This window comes from Sus scrofa, chromosome 13, assembly GCF_000003025.6.
Source record: "Sus scrofa isolate TJ Tabasco breed Duroc chromosome 13, Sscrofa11.1, whole genome shotgun sequence".
NCBI classification, from domain to species: Eukaryota; Metazoa; Chordata; class Mammalia; order Artiodactyla; family Suidae; genus Sus; species Sus scrofa.
Genome location: NC_010455.5, coordinates 123,507,558 through 123,534,822, shown reverse-complemented (window position 1 = coordinate 123,534,822; position 27,265 = coordinate 123,507,558). Strand labels below are relative to the sequence as shown.

Below are 27,265 nucleotides of genomic sequence, written 5' to 3'. Positions count from 1 at the left end.
TGGCCTGTAACACTGCTAATATTCACAAGGACTTTACTCTGATCACGTGTTTTTTCTCCCTAAAAAAAAAAAAAACCAAAACTCTTTTTCATTTTTCAATGCTTTTTATGTTGAAAGCACTTGTTTTTCTAATAATTGCTATACTACATTTATTTTAGATTCCATAGAGGCAGAGGCAGTTGTTCTTAATAATTTTGTAACAGAGTGACTTAACAGTTTGTTTTACTGACTTTTAGTCATTTCCTGTACTGGTTGTGTGTATGAGAGAGAGATGGAGAGAGAAAGAACTTCAAAAGACAGTTGGGTAGTTGGGTGTAGGGTAGAAGATTGGACTTGGCTGTCTCTGGTGATTCATTTGCTTCCCTTACTTAATTGCTAGCCCTAGGTCCTAGTTCACTTTGGCACAGGATGTCCCTTGTACAGAATGTCCAGAAATTTTAAGGGGAACTCTCAGAACTAATGAGGAATGGGGAAGGAGATAAAGTGCCTCCACAAACACATACTAATGAGGGCATGGGATGCAAGGGAATCTGACTGTAGCACTGGAAGAGGCAGTGTGGCCAGGAGCTCTGGTGGTTTGTCTTGACTCTGTCAGTGTCCTAGGAGTCAGTTAGCACCCCTGCCCCTAGATAATGTACATTCTGTGGTGCTTTGATTTCCCTCCAAGATGAGAACCATGTGTCATCTGATAGAGCTCAGAATTGCTGTAGAAACAGACAGGACCCAGTTGGATAGACTCTCATTGCCCCCTAAAGGACTCTCCTATAGGACCTTTTTTGCTTCCTTTGCTGCTTGCCCACAGTTTTTCCAGAGATCCTCCAATCCTTAGCTCAGTTAATTGTCAAGTGGAATCTGCGATCCTGTGAGCTGGGTTTCCGCAATATAGGTTAATTTTCTTCCCACAATGGTCAAGGCTTGGGTTAGTCTTCCCAAGGTGACTTAGCAGGTTTGTGGTTGATTGACCATATGCCTAGAAACTATATTATTATCCTCCTCACATGTAAACAGGCATTATACACACACACACAGGTTTAGGGTTATTCTTCAAGATCATAGAGATTCTTTGACAAGTAAATATGATTGTATTTCCCTAGCTGATCTCCCAGCTATTTAAAGCAACGGATTCTACCATACAAAATAATTTCTACCACGTCCTTAAAAGTCATAACAATGGACATCTAGTTTATCTGGAATTCACTCAAAGCCTTCTATTTCCTCTGGACATCTGTGGTACAAAGATAACATATTCATAAAAAGTACCCTGAGGCAATTATATGTTGAAGAGCCTTAGAAACCATCAACTAAATTTGAGTTAGATGAGCTGGGGTTGTTATTTTGTTTAAGATTTGAGAGTCTACATGTGTGTATACTATTGTCACCGATTAACCAGAATGTAGAATCCATCAAATTGGCCAGGTCCCCAGCCAAGAAGGATGGGTATAAGGCTTTATTCTTTTCCTGGATGTGTAGAGCTCCTTGTCCTTTTCCACCTAACACACTTAGCTTACTTGAATATGAAAGTGGGAAATTACGAGCTCTTGAATTCTAAAGCCTTGGGAAAAGAGCCTGTGTATCTGTGTTAAAGGGTACTCTGTACTTGACTTTCAGTTAAATTAAAAAAAAAAAAATCATGTTGGGCGTTCAGCAGGTTAAGAATCTGACTAGTATCCACGAGGATGCGGGTCCAGTCCCTAGCCTCACTCAGTGGGTTAAGGATCCAGCGTTGCTGTGAGCCGTGGTGTAGGTTGAAAACAGCTCAGATCCCTCGTTGCTGTGGCTGTGGCACAGGCTGGCAGCTGCACCTCCAAATCGACCCTAGCCTGGGAATTTCCATATGCTGCAGGTGTGGCCCTAAAAAGACAAAAAAAAAAAAAATTTTTTTTTTTTAAATTCATGTTTCTTACTGCCTTTGTTTACTCTTGTTTTTAAGGTACACAGCATGTTGAAGGCTCAGACCTGGCACGCATATAAATTACAGGTGTGGCAATTTGTTTTGGGTGAAAGGGAAGGGTAAGAGCCTGAAATTAGAGCAGTTTGGTGGGGCAAGAAAGTTTAAAGTTTTGAAAGATGGGGAAAGGAGCAGTAACAGGGGCATGACATGGAATTTGGATGTGGTGATAGTAAATCATTCAAAAAATGCAGAAGTAACTGGTCATATTTATGTCTTAGAAAGTCACTGGCGGCCAAGTGTGGGATGGATGGGAGAGGGGGAGTTGGAAGACGGACAGTCCACAGACCAATAGGAGCCGGCTGTAATGTGCTAGGCAGTGAGGAGAAGAGATGTCAGTTATGTATATTTAGAGAGCTTGATTGTTTTCCTAAAATAAAAGAATTGTGAGATAATCCTTTTTCAAGAGGAAGAATTCTTTTCTTATAACCTCTTTCCTGAGTTGTGTAAATTTGGCTTGTTTTCAAGCAGAGCACACTTTTATGGATTTCAAAAGGAGAAAGAGCCACAGTCGTTGTTCAAGACTGAGCCCAACACTGGATTTCTTCTCTAAAGGAAAGCAGGGAGAGAACTCTTCCGTCTTCCCTTCACTACCTGGCCAAGGAGGAAAGGACAGCCTATGCCGTCCTTGTGGAATCAAGAAGGTTTGAGTCATAAATAGACTACAGCCAGCAATAGGAGTGCCTTTCCCATCCCTGGAGTTCCATGTTCTCCTTTTCTGCTCTGCACTTGGCCCCTTGCTGGACAGGAAACTAGTAAACAAGAAGCCTGTCCTTGAGGAAATCTCCATCCAGTGAGGGGACAGCGCCAGCAGATAAATAATTATAGCAAAGAGAGAGCTGTTATAAAAGCTAAAGAGTGTGTAGAAATCATTCTGCCTGGAGATGCCCTGGAATTGTCTGCAGGTGTGAACTGGGTTTTGAAAGGCACACCAGCGTCACTCCCAGGGGAGAAGGGGACAGGCATCCTGGGTTCCCTGACAAGAAAACACTGTGTTAACCCACAGAATGGAAGCAAATATTTGCAAATGAAGCAGCTGACAAGAGATTAATCTCCAAGATTCATAAACACCTCCTACAGCTCAATACAAAAAAATAAAACAACCCCATCAAAAAATGGGCAAAAGATCTAAACAGACATTTTTCCAAAGAAGATATACAGATGGCCAAAAAATACACAAAAAGATGTTCAGCATCACCAATTATTAGAGAAATGCAAATCAAAACTACCATGAGGTACCACCTTCTACCAAGCAGAATGGCCGTCATCAAAAAGTCTATGCACAATAAATGCTGGAGAGGGTATGGAGAAAAGGGAATCCTATTACACTGTTGGTGGGATTGTAAATTGGTGCAACCACTGTGGAAAAAAGTATGGAAAGTCTGCAGAGAACTAAAAATAGAACTACCGTTTGATCCAGCAGTCCAACTCCTGGGCATCTATCCAGAGAAAAGCATGACTCAAAAAGATACATGTATTCCAGTGTTCATTGCAGCACTGTATACAATAGCCAAGACATGGAAACAACCTAAACCTCTACCCACAGAGGAGTGGATCAAGAAGATGTGGTACATACACACAATGGAATATTACTCAGCCATAAAAGGAAAGAGATAATGGCATTTGCAGCAACATGGATGGACCTAGAAATTACCATGCTAAGTGAAGTTAGTCAGACAGTGAGACAGCAGTGTCATATGCTATCACTTACATGTGGAATCTAAAAAAAAAGGACACAGTGAACTTCTTTGCAGAACGGATACTGACTCACAGACCTTGAAAAACTTACGGTTTGCAAAGGAAACAGGGTTGGGGCGTGGGGGGGTGGGCTGGGGATTTGGGGTGGAAATGCTATAAAATTGGGTTGTGATAGTAGCTGTACAACTATAAATGTAATAAAATTCATTGAGTAAAAAAAAGAAAGCATGGTATCCAGATGATGCCAAAGATCCTCATCTCTCCTGCTTCTAAAAGACAGTCTCTCAGGATGTCCTCCCTCCCAGATGACCTGACTGAGCTCCAGCTGAGTGGGTTCTGCTGCAGTGATCTCTTTTTACCCCGTTCAGTTCTCAATTCTTTTTCTTTCTTTCTTTCCATTCTGGTCTAAGATTAGAGATGCAGCACACTAGCTTTCTAGAGATGATTTCTCCTAGAATCCTGCTTAACGAACCTTCCAGTTGCTCAACTGACTTGCCTGATGTGTGATCCTTACAGGATGTTACAGGGAAGCATCACTGTTTTAGGCCCATTTAGTTAGGACATGGGATCATCTGGACTGGGCAGAGTTTGATTATTTATACATTATGAACAAAGGGGTTTGCCAAGTAAATAAATACTCTGTTAAGTAAGATTTCAAGGATACCTAACCTAATTATGGAGAAAGTGAGGTGTTTTTTGTTTATTTTTTTAAGTAGGTTCCAGGGTACTTTTAAAAGATAAATTGTATCTATTAATGAAAGCAGCCTAGTAGGGAGCTTTTAATTGTTAAATTTTTTAAAGCAAGTAAGAAAAAAAATGAGTTCTCTGGTGGCTCAGCAGGTTAAGGATCAGATGTTGACACTGCCATAGCTCTGGTTACTACTGTGGTGCAAGTTTAGTCCCTGCCCAGGAACTTCCACATGCCACGGGCACAGCCAAAAAGTAAATTAATAAAGCAAGTAAGACATGAATGCAGTCTCATTAAAAAAAAAAAAAAAAGACAGAAGTAGCTAAAATTAAAAGAATGTGTCCCATTTTACCAACCAAATGTTTGTAGCTACCTTTTTGTATGCATTTACATATATATATGTAAATAATGATATATAGTTCTGTTTTATGATCCTAAAAAACAGGATTAACTTAATCTGTAATTAGCTCTCATAGCATTATGCCTTGGAGAGTATCCTATGACAAGGGACATAAGTCTACTTCATTCTTTTTAACAGCTGTATAATGTTGCATATCATGGCTGTGCTATGATTTACTTACTCATCTTCTTGCTGCTGGATATTTAGATTATTTGTATTCTTTGTCGTAACAATGCAGCAGTATCTGTCTTTATTCAAATCTTTATGTCCTTGCACAAGTTTCTTCCAATATGATTTCTGTCAGTAAATTCTTTGTTAGCAGTTGGCGTCAATGTTTGTACTTGGAGATAACAAAAATATTTTTCTTTAGAAATACTCAATTTTCTTGCAAACTATGATGCCTTTTCTATAAATAGTTAAGCTTGTGACATCCTCTGTGGAGCATTCCATGTAGCCACTGTATGGGGGTGTTGTCAGCAGTTTTATTATGAACTCTTGCCAAAGGCAGTGTCCAGGAAAGAGCCTTCATAGCACAGAAGTAGAAATTAGCTCTTGGTTCTTTTTTCTTCCTTCTTATCCTAACACAGAGTTAGAGGTTTTACAGCATGGCTTATATAGTCATGTCAACAGCCCTGGTAAAGCATGAATACATTCTCGTTTTTTTTTAATATGACAAAATAGAAATAATATATAGGATCTAGAACAAAGGGAAGGCCCCCTTTTATTCTATAAAAATAATCTGAGAAAACAGGAGCCCCTCACTTCCTTTACGGTATGTTTGTCGTTTCCTCTGTGTACTTCTCTCTGTGTCTCTCTCCTTTTTTCTTTCTGCATGAATTGTAACATTTCTTTCTGGGGCTGTTGCCTGGATTAAAGCCAGGGAGAAGTGTGTGGCTGTGTATAGCAACTATTTTGTACCTCTGACACAAGAAGGAGAGGAAAAGTAACAGGGGTACACTTTGGCCACCACATTCCTTCTCTTACAACAGCCTAAGGGGATATTTATGGGATTTCAATGCCAAGCTTTTCCACTGAAATGACCTCTCTAATATTTAAATGCTGATTTGTGTTTTCTTTCCAGGATCTAATATGGTCTCCAAAGATAGAAAAAGTCTTATCTTTATATTTCTATTCTTTTTTTCTATCTAATTTTAGTGCTTAAGTAAAAACAAGAAACAATCTAAATCACTCAAAGGTATCAGACCAGCAGGATGTCTTGGAAAAAAGAGAAAAATCTTCTGAATAAAAAGGCAAGAGAAGGCCCAAATGTCCATCAATAGGTAGGGGATGGGTTAAGTGTACTTTGATACATCCACGTAGCATCAGATAGAATGAGGATGCTCTCTATCTACCAATGCATAAAGATCTCCAGAACATTACTTTTAGGTAAACAAAACAAAGGAAAAACAAGATGCATTGAGTGTATAGAATATGGAAATAGTTCTGTAAGAAGAGGGGGGAATATAAGCATTTATATTTTATTTACTGCATAAAGAAACTGAAGGTTACACAAGCAATGAGTAAGACTTTTCATGGTAAACCTTTTTAAAGTGTACGAATGTTTGAATTAGGACTGTGTTACCTATTCAGAAATAAAAATGTATTTTTTAAAGGAAGCTTTGCTTTGTTGTGTCATATCTTGTTTAAGCCTGCTGTGTATATGACTCCACTTCTCGTGTTTGAGTCTAGGTACCTGTCGGGTTGCAGGACTATGCATTTTGAAGAGGAAGGGGATAATTCTAAAATAAGAATATGTATGGAAATTTAAATTCTAACTACTTTGGTAGGAAATTGAAAAGGCAGATTTGCATCTAAGCTGTTTCTTTAGTTTGTTCAGACGTCTTGGATTTATTCTTTATTTTTTTCTTCCAAGTAATTGAAAACCTTAAAACAAGGTGCTATTTTTTTCTTTCTTTTATTTATTTTTATTGGGTAGAATTGATTTACAATATTACAGTAGTTTCAGGTATACAGCACAGTGATTTAGTTTGGGATTTGCAGGGGGTGGTGAGATTATATTCCATAATAGATTACTACAAAATGTTGAGTATAATTCCCTGTGCTATACAGTAAGATATTATATGATGATAAAAGGATCAGTACAAGAAGAGGATATTACAGTCATTAACATATACACACCCGATATAGAAGCACCTAAACAGATAAAACAAATACCAACAAAGGGAGAAACTGACGAATGGCTTAAAACAAGATGTTCTTGATTCACAATTGAAATCCCTTGCTGATGCCTTAGTGAGAAAGTGAACTCAAAACTCAGTCTTATGCCTGTTTGTTGTGTCTGTTTTTATTTTTTACAGGAGCAGGAAAATTCAGATTCGAAACATCCCTCCTCACCTGCAGTGGGAGGTAGGCCAATGTCATTTCTGTTTTATCTTCCTGCTCTCTGTCCTCATTTTATTTTAATGGGTTCACAGGGCATTTTCTCCCTTCGTTAAGAGTTCCCTCTCACACTTAGGAATGAGAGCTCCTCAGGCTTCCCTTCTTTGTTGTCCTAATGTACATGGTCTGCCCTGAGTTTGGAGTCTTGGATTTGCCCCTTTCATCGTGCAGGGCACGTACTCTGATTCCTCATATTCTGCCTTCTCCTGCACTGAGCACCAACAGAAAGACTCTGAAACAAAGTGTATACCTGGCTTCTGATTTTAACCCATGATTTTTAAAGAGATTTTTGCTTTTCCAAATTAGGATTTGGGGGAAAATAACATAAATGGAAAACCAATAAGACTAGCAGGTTCTTTGTTAGTTCGAGCAGGTTTTTTGTTTATTTTGAATTAGTTGCTATGAATAACAGTTAAGGTGTGTTTTCAGAGTTGTAAAACTTCTTACAAGATTGTTATCTTAAAATACAGTAAGATAGAATAGGAGGAGTGGCCTTATTGCATTATTTAAAAACATACTGCCCCATGTTCCCCAACCCAAACAAAACCAGAATAGCCTTAAAGGAAATAATGTTTTTGTCTAACATTTTCATTACCTTAAAAAATTTTTTTATTGTGAAAAAGTTTGAACATATCTATATCTCATTGCTTTTTAAAATAAGGAGCTTCCCTAAAGAAAAACTGAAGGAAGAATGGTTAAATCTTCCATGAAAGAGAAGTGATCTTTGTACTTTATTCTGCTTCTCATTACAAAAGCAGCAGGTGGTTTCCAACAATCACGATGACTGTGATTGTTAACAATTACTAACACTCAGAAACGTGACCATCTCCTCAGTGAACAGATTACTTGGGAGCCAGTGAGCAAATGAAAGTCCTGTACACTTACTCAGTTCTGGCTCTTTTAGTGGAAGACCTAAAATTCTGACAATGAAGCTTCTTTTTCAGGTATTGGATGGACTTTTGGCTCAGTATGGGACAGTGGAGAATGTGGAACAAGGTAATAGTGAAGAAATTAGCCTATTGAATTTTGAGAGGAATGTTACCTGTTATTTCTTATAGGTTGAGTCAAATCCAAGGACAAATAATAAGTTTAGTTTCCTTTGAAGCAAGCTTCCCAACTAACTATATGTGAGAAAGCTCTATATTTTTTCAAAGAATGGTTTTCAGGCTATTTTTCTTATACTCTGCAAGCACTGGACAAATGCTGTCAGGGTGGGATAAGCTTAATTTACTTGGAAGTAACTGGATTTACACTACTAACAGCTTTCCTCTTCCTCTTCCTGGCTAAGAACAAAAGATCCCTAATGAGTGTTTCTCAAGGAGTAGGAATTGCCTGACATCCTTTTGAAAATGCAGATTCCTAGGTCTTACCATAGACAGACCTACAAAGTCAGACTCTTTGGGGAAAGACGTTATGAATCTGTATTTTAGGCAAGCACTCCTGAGTAATTTTTGTGTGTACTCATTTGAAAGCCTCTGTCTTAGGAACGGTGTTATAAATGCCCAGAAAATACATATTCTTTTTCCTGCCACCCTTTTTTTTAATCTTCTAAAATATGAAATGCTATGGTTTTAAAGAAAAAAAAGGTACCTGAAGCTGATATCTTAGGTAGCTCTTTAAGAGTCCCAGAAAAGTAGATTCCAAGCTCCTGATAGGACAGGCAGTAACATGTGATATAAGATTATTTTTGCATTGACCTAGAAAGCATAATGTGATTCAGTCACTTACTGACTGTGAGCCCTTATAAAAGTCACTTAACCTTACTGGCTTAGTTCTGCATGTGTAAAATGAGAATAAATTTACCCTTCATATTTCACTGAGTAGTTGTGTCACACAGAGAGAACCTGTATAAATATTTATAGACAATGGAGTGACACATAATCTCAAGGAATTGTTAAAATTCACTTAGGGAAAATAATGGAGAAATCTGTTTTCTCATTTGCAATCTATTCTATCTGCTAGTATAATTCATATAATGGTTTTGAAGTAATAATTATTCAGATGCTCTCCCTCTATGAATATTAAACATCCTGTTATTCAGTTTCATGCTGCTGCTGCCCATGTCCAAAGGTGAAGGGAAAGAGCTCAGAAAGAAGACATGATTTTCAAGGATTCTGTTTCTGGGTTCTTATTTTCCTCAGTGTGGAAAAGAAGACATTCCAGTGAGGATTGGATGTAGTGGGCAGGATGGCCTTCCAGAAATGAACCTGTAAAAGTTACTAGCTAAGCCCATGTTATAAGAAATATTCCAGGTTCCTGGGGCAGTTTATAGCTCTGAGGGCACCTGTGCCCTGGAGAGTGCCCAGTTTTCAGCAGCCTCACAACTATGGGATAAAAGTGCTGGGCTATTGTTTTGTTGTTTCATAGGTGATTCCTGATTCATCAGGAAAACATTTTCAGTAGCATTTTAAGAAACTTTATAGAACTTTCATGTCCAATGAAATAAAGTATTTGAATGGAGCTCAGTTCTTCCCAGAATCAGAGAACTGCCTGGTTTCCTGAAGGCAAATGTGTTTAAAGAACAAAGAATCTGCTTAGGAAGTGAGAACAAAATCTGAGACTCCTAGTGGATAGCTTTACTCAGGAGGTGCAAACCCAGCCCTTTTCCCACTTCTGGAAGTCTGCAGCCTCATCTGTTGCACTGAAAGCACAAACATGAGGCCTTTGTAGCATTCAGTGTGTCAGCACTGCAGGAGGATGGTTATGAGCTTCATGTCCCCTGTTTTGCACTGTGAGGATGCCTCTGGGTAACTGTGTATTGGAGAGAAATACAAACCTCCCAGGCAAAGGTCAGGGCTGGGCTTGGCATTTATGACATGTAAATCTCAGTGGCAGTTCCTTCCTGAGTATTAGGCATCCCCTGTCCTAAAGGCTGCATCTACTTTGAAGTTATTGGTTAACAGTGGCATTTAACCTTTTCAGAATCTCATGAAAATTATAAACCAGAGTTCCTGTTGTGGCTCAGTGGTTAACGAATCTGACTAGTATTCATGAGGACACAGGTCCAATTCCTGGCCTCACTCAGTGGGTTAAGGATCCGGCGTTGCAGTGATCTGTGGCGTAGGTCTCAGACATGGCTCAGGTCCTGCGTTGCTGTGGCTGTAGCGTAGGCCAGCAGCTCTAGCTCTGGTTCAACCCCTAGCCTGGGAATCTCCATATGCCATGGGTGCAGGCCTAAAAAGACAAGAGACAAAAAAAAAAAAATTATAAACCAAAAAAATCCAATCCACAAATTTGAATCTTTGTGGGGGGCGGGGGTGAGTATAGAATTCCTAAAGCTCTAACATCTAACATGGATCCAAGATTAAGAAGCCCTACATTACAGGATGTTATCATTACTTTAAAAAGGAGCCTTATTGTGGTTGCCTTGAATTATCCTTAACTTAATGTTGTTAATTCCAAGTCTCCCAGTAGCTTAAATGTTTTAATGGGGGAGGATTTTGATTTAGTCATGTCTACTGGTTTTGAAAAGGAAATCATTTTTTTTTTTTTTTTTTTTTTTTTTTTAGGGCTGCACCCACGGCATATGGAGGTTCCCAGGCTAGGGGTCAAATTGGAGCCACAGCTGCCGGCCTACACCATAGCCATAGCAACGCAGGACCCTAGCCACGTCTGTGACACACACCACAACTTATGGCAAAGCCAGATCCTCAACCCACTGAGCAAGGCCAGGGATTGAACCCACGTCCCCATGGGTGTCAGCTGGGTTCGTTAACCACTGAGCCATGGCGGGAACTCCAGGAAAACAGTGTTTTTGGTTTAAGTTTACCAACTTGAGAAAGTTTTATCTTGCCTTTTGAGTTTATTTTTAATGAGTGACTCTGGAAGAATAAGCAAGCAATTATGAATCAAGATAAGCCAGCTCACAAGAGTAATCCCTTATTACCACTCTTAGAGTTTATGTGTTCTCCCCCTCAGCCAAGGGAGTTGGAATTGTCACTGTATTTATTTTATACAGTTACAAGATTTAACTCATACAGTCTAGGAGTTCAATAAGAGGGAACAAAAATAGTTGTAGTTCAACCTTATCCGTGAATGAAGAATTAAAATACTTTCTTATTTAATACATATATCCAATTATTTTAAAATAAATGCAAATTATAACAAAACTCATACTTTGGGAGTTCTCTTGTGGTGCAGCGGGTTAAGGATCCCATATTGTCACAGCAGCAGCTTTGGTTCAATCCCTGGCCCCAAGAGCTTCCACAAGCTGCAGGCATGGCCAAAAAGTAATAATAATAATAAAGTAAAATTTTTTTTAACATTTTTAAAAAGAGTAAGTAATAAAGTAAATTTTTAAAAACTTCATACCGTGATAGTGTTACAATAAATTGATGTAAACTTCCAGGAGAATAATCTGAATACAATCATTAAAAAACATTATGTTCTTTTATCCAATTACTTTTATTCTGAGTTACCCTAGAGAAAGTAATTCAGAAGAACACAGATCAAGTGATACTTGCAACAATGGTGATTTTTAGCAACACTATTAGAATAGCAAACACTGAGAACAACCCATTTGTCAACAATTAAGGAATGGTTAGACAAAAAAATCATGGCACATTTACTTACTGCAATTTTATGTAGACATTAAAATTGAAAAAGCCAAAGAAGTACATATACGTATGCAAAAGGGTTGATAAAATAAATGAAAATATAGCTTTAAGTTGTATAGATAATAGATTACAAATGTCTGTATACAACTGATTACAAGTTACCATGAATGCACATGAATAGAGACAGAGATTCAAATAACTATGGAGTTAGGGTGATGAGTTTTTTTGTGTGTGTGCGCATTTTTCTCTAAAGTAAGTCTGTTTACATTGAGCTAAAGGGCAACAAATTTTTTTTCTACAACAATATAGTTTTTGCTTCTTTCCTAGTCAACACAGACACAGAAACTGCTGTTGTCAACGTCACATATGCAACAAGAGAAGAAGCAAAAACGTAAGTGGATTTGGGCTTGTTTCCTTTTAAATTGGGTGAGGGTTGGGAGCCAGGGAGAGCTTGTCTTTGAATTCCATTGAGTCCACTATAAGCCTTTTCTGAAAAGACATAGATCTTTGACCTGTCAGCGGAGCACCAGGGCAGTTATACCAGGGTTTCTGTTTGTTGATTGTACAGAGATTTTATCTTGAAAAATGCTGAGCCTTGGCATCAAAACTGAGGTGAGGCCTGTGTCTTAACACAATCCGGAAAGAAGGCACCAACTCTGTGACACTGTGTCCTAGAATATGCTTTGGCACCCACTGGGAGCCACTTTTACCTGGAGCTTCCTCCATGCACTGTGAAGAAGCAGCCCACACCTGTTTCTATCCACACTTATTGAATGGATCCTGAAACCTCATTTTCCCTCTATGAATATTAAAAGGGGGATCCACCTCAGCAACATCAGCCCCAGGGAGCATTGTCTAGGCGTGGTTCATCAAAAGGAGCACCTGGCTCATGTTCTTTTTCCTACCCACATTCACTTCCTAACCCCATTCATGACTGCCTTGGTTTAGTGATAGTTAATTGTGAGCTTGGCTATTAATGGATATGGGATTGAATTTTTTAAAAAACAAACAACATCGAAAACAAGTTCCGTTTTGTTTTGTAGGAGGTCCATGAGGTGCCTGTCAGGTCAGCGTAACTAGAATTATAGTCACATGTGTTCACGCTTTACGAATGTGGCGTAATATCCATGTTGGTTATACATCCCAGGATTACAGCTTTATTTCTTTTTCAAGGTTTCAACACCTAAGAAAACATTTTTAACCCATTTTCACATCACTAGTTTGCAAAGCGTTAATTTTGCATTGAAAAATGCAGTAGTTCATTTGCTGTTGACTTTTGCATACATAGGTAAGCAGATTACATACCAACAACTCACCTTTATAGCTCTTTGTCTGGCTACTACTTAGGTTGGACCTCTGTACATGATATTAGTTTGTTGTTTTTTAAAGTAGTTTTATTTATTTATTTATTTGTCTTTTTGCTATTTCTTGGGCCGCTCCCGCAGCATATGGAGGTTCCCAGGCTAGGGGTCAAATCGGAGCTGTAGCCACCCGCCTACGCCAGAGCCACAGCAACGCGGGATCCGAGCCACGTCTGCAACCTACACCACAGCTCATGGCAACATGGGATTGTTAACCCACTGAGCAAGGCCAGGGACCGAACCCACAACCTCATGGTTCCCAGTCGGATTTGTTAACCACTGCGCCACGCCGGGAACTCCTAGTTTGTTTTTTTTTTAATTGAACTCAGAAGATGATTCTTTGTAATAAATTCATAAACCCTAAACTTTAACCTTGTAGAATAGGGTTAATATTTTCACATGCTGCCAAAAACATGGAAAAAATTGTTCGACTTCATGTATAAATTTTAAAATGCAGTAATGGCATTTTAAAATAATAATATTCTATACTTTGGAGGATTCAAGGACACAAATGATCTCTTAACTGCTATGGAATAGTAAATGCTGAAATCTTTCCAAAAGGACACTGAGCAATACTTAAGATGTTAGAACTCTGGGAGTTCCCGTCATGGCTCAGAGGAAACGAATCTGACTAGCATCTATGAGGACACAGGTTCGATCCCTGGCCTTATTCAGTGGGTTAAGAATCTGGCTTTGCTGTGAGCTGTGGTGTAGGTCACAGACACAGCTTGGATCCCATGTTGCTGTGGCTGTGGTGTAGGCTGGCAGCTACAGCTTCAATTCAACCCCTAGCCTGGGAACCTCCATATACCACTGGTGTGGCCCTAAAAAGACAGGAAAAAAAAAAAAGAATTCTGCATACTCTCTGACCCTGCAACTTCGTGCAGGAATTTGTTCTTTGTGCAAAGTTCTACTTGTAAAGATGGCCATGACGACACTGTACTCAATAGTAAAAATTAGAGATAGATAGCTGGATATATCTATCTAACAATAAAGAATCAGTTGCAAAAATGATAAATCAGTAGAATGTTAAACAGGATATTTAATCACTTGGGGAAATGTTTAGAGTTAATATTAACTATTTAAAGGTTATAAAGTAATAGTATTAATCCATTTCTATAAATAATATATTTTTAAAAAGACATAGGATGGGCTAGGATTTTTTTCTTATTTGTGCTTATCTGCTGAATTTTCAATAATAACTATCTATTACAATGAAAATTTTTTGAAAGAGTCAGTTTTATACTGATACTTACAAAAACTTTTTGATGAGGGGAATACAGCCTTGGGGGGGTAAATAAAAGCAGAATGGCAAATTGTATATCTAGCCTGACCGGCCCTGTACAATGTGATTATTTGTTTAATTGTTAACCGTGAGTAATTGGTTCTGCCCTGCTCACCTCACGGCACTCACACAGGCGACTAGTGAACGAGAGTGAATGAAGTGGTCCACTGACCCGGGGTGGGGGTGGGGTGGGGGGGCGTTTCTCCTATGTTGTTTTCTAACAAAGCTCACTTGCTTCTGCTGCATTTCAGAGCCATCGAGAAGCTAAGCGGGCATCAGTTTGAGAACTACTCCTTCAAGATTTCCTACATCCCGGATGAAGAGGTGAGCTCCCCTTCGCCCCCTCAGCGAGCCCAGCGTGGGGACCACTCTTCCCGGGAGCAAGGCCATGCCCCTGGGGGCTCTTCTCAGGCCAGACAGATTGATTTCCCGCTGCGGATCCTGGTCCCCACCCAGTTTGTTGGTGCCATCATCGGAAAGGAGGGCTTGACCATAAAGAACATCACTAAGCAGACCCAGTCCCGGTACGTGACTCCGGGGCTTCCTTTGCTTCCTTCTGAGGGGTCCCCTGAGTGCTGGTGGGTCCCGGCCAATCCCAGGTTGCTATTGCTTGCGTTAGCAGTGGGGGGCTGTGCTGTATGGGACGGCGGCTTTTTTAAACAGAACAACTAACAGACTAACATTAAGCCAGGGGCTTTCATGAGCTTTCATGCCAGTGACCTAAACGTCCGACACTTAAACACTAATAGTTCATAAAAAAAAAAGGTACTAGTGACCTCACAGTCAAGAATTGTTCTTAGAAGCTAAATGATGCCTGTGAATACATCTCCATATTTTTGAAACAGCAGAGGTATGAGGCTGAACTTTATGGGATCCTAGAACCCACTTGCCTCCTCTTCTGAGTCAGAGCCTTGGGTGGTAGTCATTCTTTAAGACCACCTAGGTAGTCTCACAAATAGCTACATAAAGGAAGCAGGTGAGTCACTGTTACATTGAGCAAGAAATAAAGTACATTAGCCTTATGTTTAGTTTTCTGTCTGCTTAAGGAGACTGAATTGGTAGTAGGAGTTGTAGTGGAAAGTGACTTGGGAGGTTGATTTTTGTATGTTCACAAGACAACAGCATGATATAATGAACAGAGCACAGGACTTGAAAACAAAGACCTTTGTTCAAGTTTTACTACTTAATAGCTATATGGTCTTGGAAAAAAATTTTATACTCTCTGAGCATCAATTGCTTCTTTTGTAAGCCAGGATTATTATGAGAATTAGGACAGTCAGGCAGAATGAATGAAATAATTACTATGAAAGCACTTAAATTGCAAAGCACCACATTACTGACAAATATTAGTTATTTACATGCCTAGTACATTTGCTAAGGTCACTGAATGTCTTCTAACCTACAAGAGAAAAAAACATATTTTTTTTGGAAGTGTCTCAGTTACTTCCAAATAATGGATACTTACATGGGTCCCAGAGTTCATAATCATAGGAGTGAAATGATGAGATAGTAGAGAGGAGAAGTGCTGTGTGGTTTCTCTTATTTTAAAATCAGCCCTTTTTTTTCCCCTCCAAGTTTACTTCACTGAGAAAGTGATTTTTATTTGTATGTCTTTTTTGTTCCAAAAATTATTTAAAGTGGCTTTAAAAATGCAGCAAGTTTAAATAGAAGTGAGGTTAGTTCTCAAAGTGTGTGCTTGGATCTGGGCTTTCTGACAGCCAAAGTGAAAAGGGATACAATCAATTATGTGATTTTGAAAGTTAACAAAAACAAGTAGAGCCACAACTACCCAAAGAAGTCTGATAAAGTCATCAAGCTTTTGAGCCATTAGTTTTAAGAGCCTGGAAGAAGGCAGGCTGCCAGTGGCAAGGAAACCAAAACCTTAGGCAGAGAAAGGGTACGCCTCTGTTTTCTGTCCACACTCAGATATATAAAGCTTGCTTGAATTTGGTATTTAGAGTTGGATTAGCACATGGCTTTTAAAAGCTGCAATCATTTGAGAGACCGGCATAGTGCCAATGTGCAGTATTATCCCGCTCACTTTACTCCTCACTTCTAAGATCATTTGAAAGACTGCACAAAATACTTCATTTACCAAACTGGCTTCATTACTACACTGGCTTAGTGCCTTTGTCCAATCGCACTCCTGTAAGAAATAGTCCCTTCTAAATGGAGCTGCAAAAAATTCAGGTTTGGCACAAGACCCCCTGCCCTGCTTACTGCCTTCTCGGAGAATGGCATTGGTTGCAAACGTGCTAATGGCACTTCCTTGCCTGTCTGTGTCCTTGCTGTCCATTGGCCCGTGTGACATATTCTTGGGACTAGGATCCAGTCCCAGATGACGTTGTGCTATGGCTCCTGATTCTTTTCCTGCAGGGTAGACATCCATAGAAAGGAGAACTCTGGGGCTGCAGAGAAGCCTGTCACCATCCATGCCACCCCAGAGGGGACCTCTGAAGCATGCCGCATGATTCTTGAAATCATGCAGAAAGAGGCCGATGAGACCAAACTGTAAGTTTGCATGTAATGCACAGATTCTTCAGCAGAGAAAAAGAGGTTCTCATTCATTTGACCCAGGAAAGTTTTGTTTTTCTTTTTTTTCTTTTTCTGTTTAGGGCTGCACCCTCCTTGGTGTATGGAGGTTCCCAGGCTAGGGATCTAATCGGAGTTACAGCTGCCAGCCTACACCACAGCCACAGCAACGCAGGTTCCAAGCTGTGTCTTTGATCTTCGCCACAGCTCAGGGCTACACCAGATACCCGACCCACTGAGTGAGGCCAGGGATTGAACCCGCATCCTCATGGATGCTAGTTGGATTCATTTCCTCTGTGCCACAACGGGAATTCCAACCCAGGAAAGTTTTAAAAAGCTATAAGTCTGTTTCTCAGGACTTTTCTTCAAAAATTTGTTCCCAAAGAGAACACAGTAGGAAATAGATCTTTTTTGTTGATAATATGGCTGTTTCCCTACTTGTCTGTTTCTTTTGGTGATCCTAATGCTTCCATGACTCACTGGTAATAATTATTGGTAGGAACACAGGCCCATGATGTGCAAGTGCTGCGCAAGGATGGAAATATTCCCTCTCTGCACTGTTCAATACCATAGACACCAGCCATGTGTAGCAGTTGAGTGCTTGGCATGTGACTAGTGCAATGGAGGAACTGAATATTTTATTTTAATCCATTCAGATTTAAATAATCACATGTATGGCTAATGGCTATAATTGGACAGAGCAGGTAAAGCATGTACATTGTCAGAGTTCATTACCACTCAGCAGTAATGAATCCAACCAGTATCTGTGAGGACGTGGGTTCAATCCTTGGTCTCACTCGGTGGATTAAGGATCTGGTGTTGCCTTGAGCTATGGTGTAGGTCACAGATGTAGCTCCGATCCTGCGTTGCTGTGGATGTGGCATAGGCCCACAGTTGTAGCTCTGATTCCACCCTGGGAACTTCCATATGCCACAGGTCCGGCCCTGAAAAGAAAAAGAAAAGAATGTACATTGTCCTTAAAACCACTGTTTACTGTGCTGGAAAAGGGTTTTGCCACCTTGTTTCTAAGCCACTTGAACTCTTTTAAAATTAGATTCCATTCCCTTAAATAGTAGAAACTGGTATTTGAGTGTCTGCTTATGTTTTCTTCTCCCTCCTCCCCACTGGTCCACTTCTTTTACAAAATATTTCTTAGGATTCCTGAGGGTTGTACCAATTTGAATGACAAATAGTATTTACTAGCTTGTATAATTTAGCAATTCAAAGTTATTAATTTCTATTATAAACAAAATAATGGTAATGGAATAAACAATATAATAAAAAAGCTCTATGTCAGTTTTGGTAAAATCTACTTATAAGCATGTGTGGCAGTTTTATAAAGAAGCGGTGAGGGATAAATTGAACATAAAAACTAAAAACAAATTTAGCAAATAATGTCAAATAATAGTGTTCTAAAACCAAGAGGATGAAAATTTAAATAAATAAATAAATAAAACCAAGAAGATGAAAGCAGTTCTTAAAACATTGCAAAATAGATTATTTATTATTTGAGGCTTCTGAAGCGCCCTAAATGCTGTGGCTTAATTTGAAGAAGCCCCTGCCACTTCTACGTTGTTGAGAACCTTATAAGCAATACCCTCCTTGGACCCTCAACCTAGGTATAAGAGTCTTATAATATTAAGGAATCAAAAAGACTGATGTATAAATTGGATTTTTAAAGTATTCATGTAGTGCCAAGAGTTTGAGTATCTTTGAAGTAAGTTTTTTTTGAGTGCTGAGTACTGTGTTGGGTCCGAGGCTATAATAACCCTGAACAAGATCCAGTTCCTCCTTTATCCAGTGGGAGAGACATCTAAACAAATGACACCGTTAAGTAATTAAGAACCTATGAGAATGCCACAGTGGAAAATGACTGCAGCAGAAGTTCCTGTTGTGGCTCAGTGGAAATGAATCTGACTAGCATCCATGAGGACACAGGTTCCATCCATGGCCTCACTCACTGGGTTAAGGATCTGGTGTTGCAGTGAACTGTGGTGTAGGTCTGAGATGCGGCTTGGATCTGGTGTTTCTGTGGCTGTGGTGTAGGCCAGGGGCTACAGCTCCAATTCCAACCCCTAGCCTGGGAACTTGCATATGCCTCGGGTACAGCCCTAAAAAGACCAAAAAAAAAAAAAAAAAAAAAAATTACTGCAGGGGGAGGGGACAGGAAGAGCTTTGGAGTTTCAGAAAAGGCTTCCCCATGTAAGTAACATTTATACTCAGCCCTGACATAAAAAAGCATAGACCTGGAGAACAGACTTGTCGTTGCCGATGGGGAGGGAATGGGATGGATTGGGAATTTGGGGTTACTAGATGTAAACTATTGCCTTTGTAATGAATAAGCAATGAGATCCTGCTGTATAGCACTGGGAACTATATCTAGTCATTTATGATGGAGCATGATAATGTGAGAAAAAAGAATGTATATACATGTGTGTGTAGCTGGGTCACCTTGCTGTACAGTAGAAAATTGACAGGACACTGTAAACCAGCTATAATGGAAAAAAATTAAAATCATTATAAAATAAACTCAGTCCTGAGAGTATGTAGGAGAAGAGGAATCTCAAACTTTCTTTTTAATAATTTACCAAGTATTTATTATGTGCCAGTGAACAAAGCTGACAAAAAAAAAAACCTTGCCCTCTGAAAGTTACATTCTAATGGATCTTCTTCAAGCATCCATTTATTTTGAGGCAGAATTAATGCATCTGTTAGATGCTTTTGATCTCAACAGAAAACCTAACAAGTGGCTTAAGCAGTAAGAAACAGTTATGATGTCACACAAGTTCTAAGGTAGAGTGACTGCAAGGTCAGTTCAGTCACCAACTCAAAGGCGCATGACTTTTCTTTCCGCTTTACCTTCTTCAGATATCTGATACTCCCCTGCTGATGACTGTAGTGATTCCAGACCTGGGGACCCCACAGAAGAATATTCAAAATTTAAAAGAGAAGACGTCCTTTCCTTGTTCCTTGTGGTTTTTTTTTTTTTTAAGCTTTTTTTTTTATTGTAAAAAGCACATAACATCAATTTACCATCCTAGCCATTATTAAGTGTACACAGTTTAATAGTGTTAAATATATTCACATTATTGTGAAAGAGATCTCCAGAACTTTTTCATCTTGCAAAACTGAAACTCTGTGCTCATTAAGCAACTCCCTGTCTGTTTCCTTCTCCCTCTAATCTCTGATAACTGCCATTCTACTTTCTGTTTCTATGAATGTGACTGCTTTAGCGATCTCAGATAAGCGGTGTCATACAGTATTTGTCTTTTGTGACTGGCTTATTTCACACAACATAATGTCCTCAAAATTTATCCATGTTGTAGGATTTCCTTCCTTGTTAAGGTTGAATAATATTCCATTTATTGTATGTGTGTATTCCATATTTCATCTATTCATTTATCCATTGGTGGAGATTGGATTGCTTTCAGCTCTTGGCTATTGTGAATAGTGCTGTTAATGACTATAGGTGTGCAAATATCTCTTTGAGACCCTACTTTTAATTCTTTTGGATATATACCCAGAAGTGAGATTGCTAGATCATATAGTAGTTCTATTTTCAATTTTTTAGGAAACTCCATAGTATTTTCCATAGGAGTTGCACCGTTTTATAACCCCATGAAAATTCTACAAGGGTTCCAATTTCTCCACATCCTTACCAACACTCGTTCTTTTCTGTTATTTTTATAGTAGCAAAACTAATGAGTTTGAGGTATTTGTATTCACAGTATCTCATTGTGTTTCTTATTTGAGCTTTTTGGATGATTAGATATTTGAGCATCTTTTCACAAGCTGGATGGTATTTGTTTATCATCTTTGGAGAAATGTCTATTCAGGTCCTTTGTACATTTTTTAAATGGGTTATTTGATTTCTTTATTGTTGAGTTGTAGGAGTTCTTTATGTGTTTTGAACATTAATCCCTTATCAGATATATGATTTGCAGTTATTTACTTCCATTCCATAGGTTTTCTGTTCAATCTGTTAAGTGTGTCCTTTGACGCACAATAGTTTTTAAATTTGATGTAGTCCCATTTGTTAATTTTGTTTTTGTTGACTATGCTTTGATGTCATATCCAGGAAACCACTGCCCAGTTCAATACAATGAAGCTTTTCCCCTGTATTTTCTTCTAGGAAAATTGTACTTTTAGGTTTTACATTTTGGTCTTTAATTTGTTTTTGAGTTAACGAAATAAGGATCTAGCTGCATTCTTTTGCAAGTGTATACACCATTTTTTAAGACACTGTCCTTTCCCCATGGTGTAGCCTTGACACTTTTGTCAAAGATCATTTGACCATATGTATTTCTGGGATCTCTATTCTTTCCTGTTGTTTATTTGTCTCTCTTGACACCAATACCACACTGTTTTGATTGCTGTAGCTTCATAGTATGTTTTGAAATCGGGAAATTCTAATTCTTTTTTCAAAGTTGTTGTGACTGTTCAGGGTCCCTTGAGATTCCATACAGAATCATATGGAATTTTAGAATGAATTTTTCTATTTCTGCAAAAATTGCCATTGGGATTTTGATAGGAATTGCATTAAATCTGTAGATTGCTTTGGGTAATATGGACATCTAAACAATATTAAGTGTATAAGACCATGTCATCTTCAACAGAGATCATTCTACTTCTTCCTTTCCAATTTAGATGCCTTTCATTTCTTTTCCTTAGCTTATTTCTCTGGTTAGGACTTTGAATAGTATGTTAAGTAGAAGTGGTAAGGGCATCTTTGTCTTGTTCCTGATCTTAGAGGAAAAGCTTTCAATCTTTCACCATTAGATTATGTTCACTGTAGACTTTTCACAAATGACCTCTATTTGTTGATGTATTTTCCTTCTTTTCCTAAATTGTTGGGTGTTTTTATCATGAAAAGTTGTAAAATTTTGTCAGATGTTTTCTTGTATCAGTTGAAATGATCATGTGGGTTTTATCCTTCATTCTGTTAATGTGATGTATTACATTGATTGATTTTCATATGTTGAATGAACTTTTCATTTCAACTTAAAGGACTCCCTTTAGCATGACTTGTAAAGCAGGTCTGATATTAGTGAACTTCCTCAGCATTTGTTTATCTGGAAAAGTCCTAATTTCCTTATCATTTTTAAAAGCAATTTAATTTAATTTACTTATTTTTGGCTGCATCCATGGCATGTGGAAGTTCCTGGGCCAGGGATTAAACCCTTGCCATAACAGCAATTTAAGTCACGAAGTGACCACTCTATATTCTTAAACCGCTGAGCCACCAGGGAATTCCTCTCCATCATTTTTGAAGACAGTTCTGCAAGATACAGTATTTTTGTTTTGTTTTTTTGTCTTTTGTCTTTTTTAGGGCCACATCCGAGGCATGTGGAGGTTCCCAGGCTAGGGGTCCAATCAGAGCTGTAGCTGCCGGCCTACACCACAGCCACAGCAACACAGGATCTGAGCCATGTCTGTGACCCACACCACAGCTCATGGCAACACCAAATCATTAACCCACTGAGCAAGGCCAGGGATCAAACCCACAACCTCATGGTTCCTAGTCAGATTCGTTTCTTCTGCACCACAATGGGAACATTTTTGGTTAATAGTTTTTTCTTTCAGCACTTCAATTATGTCATCCCATTCCCTCTGACCTGCAAAATTTCTGCTGCGAAATCCATCTATAATCTCTTAGAAACTTCCTTGTATGTTATGAATCACTTTTCTCTTGCTGTTTTCAAGATTCCTTTTTGACTTTAGACACTGGGGTAATAATGTGTTTCAGTGGGATTCTCTTTGGATTCATCCCACTTGGATGTTCTTAGATTTTCTTGAATCCTTATGTCCATTTCTTTGCTCAGGTTTAGAAAGTTTTCTGCCTGTTTTCTTCAAATAAGCTCTCTGCCCATCTCTCTTTCCTCTTGATGTGTATGTTGATCCACTTGATACAGTGTTCCATAAGTATCTTAGCCTCTCTCCACTTTTTTCTTTTGCCCTCATTTGATGATTTCAAATGACTAATGTTCAAGTTTGCTAATTTTATCGTCTGCCTGATCATGTCTGCTGTTGAACCCTACTTTAATGAATTTTTCAGTTCAATTATTATATTTTTCAGCTCTGTTATTTCTATTAGGTTGGTTTTTTTTTTAATAGTTTCTATTTCTTTGTTGATATTCTCACTTTGTTCAAAATCTTCTGTGTTTTCTTTTAGGTCTCAAGTATCTTTTTGACAGTTATTTTAAAGTCTTTGTCAGGTAGCTCATTTCTTGAGGGTCAGTCTCTAAAGTTTTATTTTGATCCTTTGATTAGGCCATGTTTCTGTTTTATTGTATGCCTTGTAAATTTTTTTTTTGGCTAGGATTTTTGGGCATTAAAACAACCAACACCACCTCTCACAGTCTTTTGTTTGAGGAAAAACCTTCACTAATCAGCCTACCTGAAGGATCTGATCTCTCAAACCATTTCTAATCTCTTTTTCCACTTGATTTCTGACTATAGAAGCACAGCTCTACCATACTGTTCACCTGATTTCAGCAGCTTCCAGACTTTGGCATTAGTCTCATTAGCTCGCCAAGTCAGGTGAGACAGAAGCCAATCCTTCAGAAAGCCCACAGACAAGCCAGAATGTGAACTCTTGGTCCATTCTTTTGTTTCTGTCCCAAAGCAGGAGACCTGGTATGGAGGATTTCCTCCCAATTGCCCCTTACTGGGCTGTGTATGGGAAGGAACATGAAAGGCATGCCAAATGCCATAAAATTTCATACCTCTTTTGGTTTTCTAAAAAAGCCTGGATGCTGTAGTTTCTCACCTGATCTCTAGAGTTCATGAAGAGATATTCTAGCCTATCTAGTATTGTTAGCTTGGTGTCACTGTGGGGATATGTAGGCCTCTAGCTTCCTAGTGTGCCATCTGACCGATGTCATTATCCCTTGCGCCTTTTTTAAGTGCAAGGAAAACCTTCCTAAAGTCACCCAACAGACTTCTTCTCATACCTCATTGGCCAGATATCTCCATGGACCCCTTTCCAATCAGTCAAAACAAGGGAGTATAATTACCATGATTTGGCCTGTGTTAATCAGAATTCACGCACTGGGGTTAGTGAAGGACCCGCCTTTCCTAAAGCCCATGGCCACCTGGTACCTGAACAAAAATGGCTTTTGTTTATAAGAAAAAAGCAGAGTAAAAACTCTTAAGAGGCATGATCATTGTGTTCCCCTTAAATGTTAAATTGTTGCTTGTCTCTTTTAGAGCTGAAGAGATTCCTCTGAAGATCTTGGCCCACAATGGCTTGGTTGGAAGACTGATTGGAAAAGAAGGCAGAAATTTGAAGAAAATTGAACATGAGACAGGGACCAAGATAACAATCTCATCGTAAGCCACTTGTTCAGATTAATTGTGCCCAATAATGGAGAATTTGAGCATTTTGATATGTCCAACTCATTCATCATGCTTTTCCTTAAAATGGGAATGTAATCATGAGGTATAATTATCTTCAGCACCATCAAAACAAATACATAAGTAGTTACCAGTCAAACATTTTCTACTATGGATATGATCTAAGTCACTGCAAAGATTTGAGATAAGATGGTAGATATTCCAATGCCACAGTGTGTGGTGAGGGAATCCAGTCTTCTCCCCACCTCCTCCACCAAGACTTGTTTATGATCCTTCTGGGATTTTATTTTTCCTTTTGAAAAAAGGAAATTTCTCTCTTTTTCCTGGTGGCCAGCTTGCAGGATTTGAGCATATACAACCCTGAAAGAACCATCACTGTGAAGGGCACAGTTGAGGCCTGTGCCAATGCTGAAATAGAGATTATGAAGAAGCTGCGTGAGGCCTTTGAAAATGATATGCTGGCTGTTAATGTAAGTGCCTACTGCTTTCTTCTGCACTGGTTTTTACGTGTGTTTTCAGGCAGGACCCAAGCCTCTCAAGAGTAACTGTCATTCAGATAGTGAAGAAGCACCTTAGAAAAGGTATGCAGAGTCATCCCTGTCTTCTTGGGGCAAGAGCATTAAAACAGTCAGGAAACCAACTAGTAAATTATGCTAAGTGCACTGGACAAAATAGTATGAAGCCATTAAAATCACAACTTTGAAGATGTAAAAATGAGGAATTGTTTATGATATATTTTAATTAAGAAAAGAGTATATAAAAGTATATATATCTAGGGTTATAATTATGTAAAATAATGTGGATCAAAATGACTGGAAGGCTACACCATGTAGCTAGTATGTTAGAAAGAAGGGATTTATTTTTTTTTTCCTACTTTACAATTTAAAAAATGTATACTTAAAATCAGCTTCTGATTTTCATCTCTTGCTTACTCGTCTGTTCTTTTAGATTGCCCAATAAATGATGTCATCCACTTTAGCCCTAATACTTCTAGCAGACTGATTTGGCTTTGTCCTTACTGTTATTACTACCTAGTTCCAACTTTATAATGAGGAGACACCATTCTGGCATTCAGAAATCTTAAAAATATTTGTCCATCAATCAAAGCCCAAACTCAGCTCAGAGGAGTAAATTGCTCATTTTTTATGACGGTGATTTTCTAACATATACAAAAGGAAAGGATACTGTGATAAGCTCTCCCATGCTCATAATCCAGCTTCAGCAGTTATCAATTCATGGCCTGTTTTGTTTCTTCTGAACCTTCATCCATATCCCCACTCCCCTTGGATGACTCTGAAGCAGATTCTAGGTTTTGTAACATTTCACAGAAGAATAAATGTTGACAAAGGATTAGGTAGATGAAACAGCCCCATTCCCTCACAGCAGTGCTTTCCGCAGGAGCTTCTTACTCAGGGCAGTACTTCATCTCCTACCTCACCCCAAACCCCACCTTGGCAGCCCTTGTCTCATGATAATTATAGGACACAGTGAGGAGAAGACCACAGTGTGACCTTCTCCCCTGTGTGTATTTGTCTCTGAAAGTATCATCCACTGATCTCATTTTCTTGTTTTGGGCTCTTGGTATCTCATGACAAATAGCTTTTAACATGAACACTTGGAGGAGTTCGCATTGTGGCTCAGTGGGTTAAGAATCTGACATAGTGTCTGTGAGGCTTCGAGTTCAATCCCTGGCCCCACTCAGTGGGTTAAGGATCTGGTGTTGCTGCAATATGCGGCATAGGTTGCAGATGCAACTTGGATCCACTGTTGCTATGGCTGTGGCATAGGCTGGCAGCTGCAGCTCTGATTCTTCCCCTAGACTGGGAGCTTCCATATGCCACAGGTGTGGCCCTAAGAAAAACAAACAAACAAAAAACATGAACCCAGGAAATGGTACAAAGGGTCTAGGTACTCCAAACATCTTCACTGGAGCATATATTCACTTCGATTCATCCATTTCTGTACTAAAGTCATGCATTGATCAATGAATAACAAAACTACTAGATCCTATACATCAATGGGATAAAGGTTAAGGATACTAGCTCTCCTATTCCAGACATTCTAAAGGAAGGCAAATTATTGGGTAATCCTAGAGCCACAAATAAGTGAAAATCTTAGAGAACTACTTAGGGTTCAGGCAGGCAGTGGTGGGACAGGTTGGCTACAGGCCAGGGTAGGGGCTACATTCTTCTGCCTCTGAAGGACTGTGTAGTTAAAACTTACCCCAGGGAGTTCCTGTTGTGACTCAGTGGAAATGAATCCAACTAGTATCCATGAGGGTGTGAGTTCTATCCCCGGCCTTGCTTGGTGGGTTGGAGTTCCAGTATTGCCATAAGCTGTGGTGTAGGCCAGCAACTGTAGCTCTGATTCAACCCCTAGCCTGGGAACTTCCATATGCCATGGATGCAGCCCCAAAAAAAGGAAAAAAAAAAAAAAAAAAACACAACACAACAAATAAACAAAAAACCTTACCCCCAGCCTGCGTGAGCATCCCCATGTTTACATGTGAAACAAGCAAGGTGATCATGAAGCTGGCAACTGAATGGGTAAAAGCTAAAGTTATGAACCATTCTGAATCTGGATAATGGAACTTACATACATGGTATCCTAGTGAAGGGTCTGATCTTCCCCTGGATAGAGTTAGAAAAAACTGTTAATCCAATATGTTTTAAACGTATTCATTCAGCAAATATTTATTGAGTACTTACTATGTACCAGGCACTGAGCTCACAACACTAAGCAAGACAGTCTCTGTCCATAAGGAAATTATGGTCTAAAAGGGGGAACGGCAACGACACAAGTGATTCGTATGTTGTGTGATGAGAGCTGTTCTAAGGAAATATAGGCCTGTTAGGAGCACAGAAAGGGCACTTGAGCTGAGGCCTTTGGGGTGAGAGAAGGATTCCTGGATGAGACGACACCTAAGCTCAGGTGAAACCCACATGATGAGTAGGATGTAGCCAGCTGAGGGAGAGAAGCACATTTCTTGCAAGGCAGACAGCGGGTACAGGTGTCTGGAGGAGCAAGAAGGGCAGGACTGG

At 39.1% G+C, this 27,265-nt stretch overlaps 1 protein-coding gene across 3 annotated transcripts in view; it reads left to right on the top strand.

Annotated features, from left to right (window-relative positions):
- IGF2BP2 (insulin like growth factor 2 mRNA binding protein 2) overlaps window positions 1–27,265 on the top strand; it is a 164,432-nt gene that overhangs the window by 115,228 nt on the left and 21,939 nt on the right. For 2 of the 3 annotated variants that reach the window (XM_021069998.1, XM_021069997.1), the window contains exons 3-9: window positions 7,053–7,101; window positions 8,079–8,130; window positions 12,018–12,081; window positions 14,588–14,860; window positions 16,713–16,847; window positions 24,078–24,200; window positions 24,559–24,694. In XM_021069998.1, the coding sequence (XP_020925657.1) occupies window positions 7,053–7,101; window positions 8,079–8,130; window positions 12,018–12,081; window positions 14,588–14,860; window positions 16,713–16,847; window positions 24,078–24,200; window positions 24,559–24,694 (832 nt within the window). Of the gene's footprint in view, window positions 1–3,796; window positions 6,015–7,052; window positions 7,102–8,078; window positions 8,131–12,017; window positions 12,082–14,587; window positions 14,861–16,712; window positions 16,848–24,077; window positions 24,201–24,558; window positions 24,695–27,265 lie in introns of those variants that run through there. The other variant, XM_005670057.3, reaches the window with a different exon arrangement.